The sequence below is a fragment of the Vitis riparia genome, chromosome 16, assembly GCF_004353265.1.
Source record: "Vitis riparia cultivar Riparia Gloire de Montpellier isolate 1030 chromosome 16, EGFV_Vit.rip_1.0, whole genome shotgun sequence".
NCBI lineage: Eukaryota > Viridiplantae > Streptophyta > Magnoliopsida > Vitales > Vitaceae > Vitis > Vitis riparia.
Window position 1 is genome coordinate 18,876,009 of NC_048446.1, and position 6,000 is coordinate 18,882,008.

The 6,000-nt window shown below is 30.1% G+C and overlaps 1 protein-coding gene across 2 annotated transcripts; it reads left to right on the forward strand.

Moving 5' to 3' along the window:
* The first annotated feature begins 1,071 nt into the window (after positions 1–1,071).
* Positions 1,072–2,580, forward strand: LOC117933648 (heavy metal-associated isoprenylated plant protein 39-like). 2 transcript variants are annotated; one of them, XM_034855122.1, is made up of 3 exons: positions 1,072–1,142; positions 1,706–1,781; positions 2,029–2,580. In XM_034855122.1, the coding sequence occupies exons 2-3, from the start codon at positions 1,757–1,759 to the stop codon at positions 2,319–2,321; spliced, it is 318 nt and encodes a 105-aa protein (XP_034711013.1). In that variant the 5' UTR covers positions 1,072–1,142; positions 1,706–1,756; the 3' UTR covers positions 2,322–2,580. The 2 variants fall into 2 exon arrangements, with proteins under 2 accessions (XP_034711013.1, XP_034711012.1); XM_034855121.1 differs by lacking the exon at positions 1,072–1,142 and adding an exon at positions 1,173–1,276.
* Positions 2,581–6,000: the final 3,420 nt, after the last annotated feature.

Consider the following 6,000-nt stretch of genomic DNA (forward strand, 5'->3'; position numbering starts at 1 on the left):
TAAATCTTAAAGTTCTTTCAACAAACCCAATTTTAAGTTGACAACCTCTCCTTCCCCTTCCCCACCCCTTCATATCCAAACAAACAATAGGATGGGGTGTGTAGCCATCTCCATCATTGAATAATTTATGATAGGATTTGTATCTTTGAATGATGGTACAAATAAATATGTTAAAAAACATGCATGTGTTATCATTAATTATCGGTATTTATTCCATTTTTATTGAAGCAATATTTTTCAAGTGGGATACAACTTGGACAAGTTGACTCCATCCAACCTAAGTCGAACCCGATAATTGGACAATCAATTTTAGTACTTAGATTCATTCATATTATATATTTTCGACGTGAATTCAATTTGGATTGTGATTGGATTTGGATCAAAATTTAAATAACTTGAACTTAACTAAAATCCGATTTAATATTTGTATGATAATTATGATATATATCATCCTATATAATGATATTAATTTTTTTTATTTAAAAAGATTTATCAAATTATAATTATATCATTTTTTTTTGTCATTTTTTAGAAAAATATATAATTTTTTTTTTTTGTTATATAAAACTTTTTGATTCCATTTATTATTTAATTTTTGTATGCCAAAATTTTGAATCATATAACCGGATTCACTTCAATTTAAAAAAGCGAGACTACCTTGGACTCGAGTTAACCATTAACTTGATTCATCCCATAAAGTAAAACCCCGGTATCAAATAATCATACCAATTTCTTAATAATGAAAACAATCCATATTTTGTTAATGATATAACGAGACTCAAAGATGTACATGCCATGAGTTGATCGGTGATAACTTTTCAATATCTACCATGTAACTTCTGGTAGGATTACACACTTCTTACAGTGAAAACAAGCAGAATTTGTTGGCAACTCATGTGAATTGGGCACGGCAAATTCAGGCAAATTCAGGCAAGCCCCACTTCGATGGTATGTGAAAACACCCTCAAGTCGTTGAAGTACTTGGGCCAACCAAAGCTTGACTCATTGACTTGTTCTTTTACACATGATCTAATGAGAAGCAGCGAAGCAGCCACCAAGCTTCATTGACTCGGAGAGAGAAGAGAAGCTGCTCTTTGTCCACCTTTGCAGACTGGCTTTTGCTGACCACAGGCTTGATCCGGGTATGACACGATTTTATTGTATCTATAAATTTGGTGTTCCAGATCGACCTTCTTCCTCCATCCCTTTCTCCACTACTCTTCTTCTTTTTCAGTGTCTGGTCTGGTATCATTTCCATAACTCAATGGCCATGAAGGTCTGTTGTCTCTTTGATATAGCTTTTTGTTTGGGTTTGCTCTGTTTTCTTTGAGGAATAAGCTTGCATGGCTGTGATGTGTTTTGTCTGTTTGGTTGCTGAGAAACTGAGGAAAAGGAAAGGAAAGGAAAGGAAAGGAAAGAAAAGATGTTGGAACCTTTTTGAAAAGCTTATTCTTCTACGATTAGAAGAATTGAGTTTTCTTGTTGTTTCTTTTCCTAATTTTTCTCAGAAATCAAACAGAGCATTAAGGAATTTGAATAAAATTTATGGGTTTTGCTTGATTTGAGCTCATATTCTCACTTCGGTTGGTTTTATAAAGAGGAAAATTTTCTGGGTCTTCTGATATTTTTCTTATTGTTGACGGGTGTTCCCCTTTTTCTCTGAATCACAGCATATCTCAAGCTGTTCTTTATTTTGTTGTGACAGAAAACAATCTTGAAGGTGGAGTTATTCGATGACAAAAGCAAGCAGAAGGCCATGAGGAATGTCGCTTGCCTTCCAGGTATTGAATCTGAAGTTCTTGCAAAATTCACTCTAATCCCTGTTTGGTTTATGTGAAAACTGAGGAAAATTAAGAGTTTATTTTCATCCAAAAGACTAAAAAAATCACACAATGATTTCGTTGGCTCTCTTCTTTTTCCTACTCTTTCCCATCAACCAAATGGTTTATTTAACTCACAGAAGAAAACCCAATTCCTAAAAGCTTAAAAACTGCTAAATCTGAATTGTTTTGAATTGCATTTTTGCAGGAGTTTCTTCAGTTTCCATGGATATGAAGGACAAGAAATTGACTGTAATTGGAGATGTGGATCCAGTAAGCATAGTGGGCAGGTTGAGGAAGCTTTGCCACCCAGAGATATTATCAGTTGGCCCAGCAAAAGAGCCAGAGAAGAAGAAGGAGGAACCCAAGAAAGAAGAGAAGGACCCTAAAGATCAATGGGCTGATCTTGTTAAAGCATACCAAGCTTATAATCCCCACTATACCACACACTATTTTGTTAGAAGTGCGGAAGAAGACCCGAATGCTTGTGTCATTTGTTAATCACCAGATCATAGAAGAATCCAAAAAGGCAAAAGCAATATGGGTCTTCTATAATGATGGTGCACCCAAGAACAGAAGCCTTATGTACAGTACTGGATGGTTAGCGGATGGGTGTTTGATTTTCTATTGTAAGCCAGTTTTCATTTGGAATGTATCAAATTTTGGGGTGTGTTTTTTTCCCATGAATGATGTAAGAACTTGGAGTTGTTATGATAATTGAATATTCTGTCTCCTTGGTGATGGAAATTTGAGATGATGACATAGTAAAGAATGTCTCCTTTTGTTTCAATTATTTCGTACCCTTTTAAGCTTTTTGCCAAAAAAAAAAAAAAAAAGAAAAGAAAGGAAACTTGGATACTTTATTATTGAGGGGCTCACTACCATACAATTACAATCCAGTGATAGTGATCTAGAGGCTGAAAATTTTGCTCTTCTTCTATTCATTTCAAATTATTGTAACCATCTGTCTCTCAATTCTACTTTTGTGGGAGTTTCTAAAGAAGGTATTTACATATTTTGTGATGATGGATACAAGGATTGATCTTTGTTTTGTTTTTGGTATTATTGAGAAGTGTCTCAAATTTTTAATTACTATAAAAAAATAATTGAAAATATTTTAATAAATATTATATGCTATCAGGAAAAGGTAATATGATAGGCATAACTTGTGAAGAGTATGTCCAGGACCATCTATCGGTATATGCATGAATCACTTTAAAACATTATATGCCTTTTTTATTCTCTTTCATTTACAGGTATATACACGAATCACTTTAAAACATTATATACATTTTTTTATGTGTGGATCGTTTTATCTTTGTGTTCTTGTGTTAACATGTTTACATTGAAGCAACACATATATAGGTGTTATAAATGCAGAAGTGATTTGTGCCAAATTTTTGGAATCTAAGTGGTTGGATTTTAGTGGGGTTATCAAACCAATGTTCACTCTTTTATTCTCTCATCATCTACCTCTTTAGTTTTCAGGTTAAATTGAGCTTTCAAACTTAGAGAAAATATCTTATAAATAAACGTATTATAAATTTTTATTATATAATATAAGATACAAATCATCATGAAAAAATTATCGTGAATCTTCAAGTTATAAATAAAATAGTTCAAATTTTCTAATTAATAATGATTTTATATCATGTATTATATATATATTTATGCATCTTTTTTTTTTTATTATTTAATAAAATTGAATACAAATTTTGTTAGTTGACATTAATAATAAAATAAAAAATTTTAAAAATTAAGAGTATAAGTAAAACTAAAATACTTAAAAATTAAATACAATTAAAATGAAATATTTAAAAATTAAATACAATTAAAACCAAAAAACTAAAAAATTTAAAAAATAAAATATTGGTTCCCATTGTATTTTCAACTATTTATAGATATATCTCTATTTTCTATTAGTGTGTTTTAGTGAAGTCAAAGTCAATATTTTATTTTTATATTTTTAGTTTTAAAGTTTTTTTTTTTAGTTTTAATTTTTAAATTTCTTATTTTATTGATTTCAAATTATTTTTTATGATAAAAAATTGTTAATTAGTGTTCAGAAATACTTATAAAAAAGTACATATATTTTAAAATATTTTAAATAAATAAAGATAAATCATATTTATAAAATTTAAGATTCTTTTTTCTATATTCTTTCAAATTGAAGGGCTGAAGCCCATTTTTCTTTTTATTAAAAATTAATTAATATTTCATTATATAATATAAATAAAAAATGTTTTATTTTATTTTTTGGTGTTGGGTATATATAAGGAAAAGAAAATGGAAACACACACTTATGAAAAAAATTCTTCAAATTTTGTTCTTTTTTAAATAAACTTGAAAACTTTGTCAAACACTTAATAAATCTTGGGTGGTAATTATTTATGAATAAAACCTATTTATTTTTAAACTTATCATAGTTTTTCAACTTTTGCTTAATGGATTAGTCTATAGAAGCCTAACACAGAAAATCCAAACAGATACCTTTATTATTTAGCCTTTATTGGGTTATTACATTCCCATAAATCATAAAACTTATTTCCATTTTTTCCTTCATTTTCTTAGGTTCTCAATAACCTTTTTCTACTTCTTTTTGTTAAATCCTTTCAAGTTCATCTATTCATTTTCTTCCTTTTCAAATTCACGATGTTTAAGCTCTTGCTTTTAAACATTTGAATAAAGAATAAGAATGAGAAATCCAAGTTACTCCACCCACTAGAATAGTTAGAGGAGCTCTCATGTCAATCACTTCTATTCCTCTTATTAAACCATCTATAACACTTATAGTTATAACTCGATTATTTCCCAATACCTACGAGTCACATTAATTTATTGATTGAAAGAATCTCAACCTTTAACTACCAATGTATTGTAAATATTGAACATCTTATTTGGGAAAAAAGCCATACTTAGGATTGGACTAATAATTTAAGCATACACAATCAATTACATTTTTTATTAAATTATTTATTAGAGCAAAAATAAAAATAAAAAATAACTTTTTAGTCACTCCTCATGGGTGTCACACCCCACAGATTTATATATAATACAAACATTGTTAAAACATTCATCATATTTTCAATTATTTTTTAAAATATCATTTAAAAAAATCACTAATTTATTTTAAAAATAACCTGCTTTTAGAATAAAATTTTAAAATATTATTTTAAGTTAAAATTTTATTATTTTTTAAATTAAAAACTATTTCGAAGAGACCATTTCAAAAGTACTATATAAAATATTGTATTTTAATTATTAAAATATATTATTTAAATAAAAACTCCACTAATTCGGCACATACTCATGGTCCAAAGCGTGGAGGCTTCTGGCAATAATTTGCGATGACTGCTCAATGCTGAAGGGGAGACTTGACGGATTCAACGTTGACTGGCCGCCGAGGTTGGCGGCCGAACCGCTTCAACCAAAGATAGAGAGGTATTGGTTTTAGGGATGGGCTTTTCCATGTTGGGCTTAATGTATTCGTTAAAGTGTCTTTTTCGTGGGCCCCCATTTTGGTATACATTTATTTACAATTCTGTCACGTCAGAATGTTAAAGTGATGGAAAATTACGGAATGTGGGTGCTATGATGGTTATTCTTCGTATTTTGGAAGTAGTGTGAAGTGGGACTGTGGAAAAATAAGTTTTTTATTTGATGATCACGACTACTGTGCGCGCATGGTTCGTAAGTCTTGAAATTCTTTCAACAAACCCACTTGTGACGTTCACAGCCTCTCCTGCTTTCCCCCTTGATACCCAAACAAACAATGGAATGGGTATGTACCCATCTTCATCATTGAATAATTCCCCCCTTGATACCCAAACAAACGATGGAATGGGAATGTACCCATCTCCATTATCGAATAATGTACGATAGAATTTGGATCGTTGTAAAACGATGGTACAAATAAATACATCTTAAAGTCATAAAATTCGAAAGCATGTATGTGTTACCATCAGTTATTAATAGTCGTTTAATCTTTATCGAAACAATATTTTTCGATTGGGATACAACTTGAACGAGGTGAACTCCATTGAACCTAAGTCAGAATCAATAATCGGACAAATTGATTTTGATTCTTAAATTGATTGATTCATAGTATACTTTTTCAACGTGAATTCAATTTGGATCGAGATTGGACTTGGGTCAAAATTTAAATAATTCGAACTTAATC

Excerpts from the sequence above, each read along its gene's own strand:
- LOC117933648 (XM_034855121.1), top strand. Across the intron at positions 1,782-2,028 it reads GAATGTCGCTTGCCTTCCAG|GAGTTTCTTCAGTTTCCATG; the intron begins GTATTGAATCTG and ends GCATTTTTGCAG.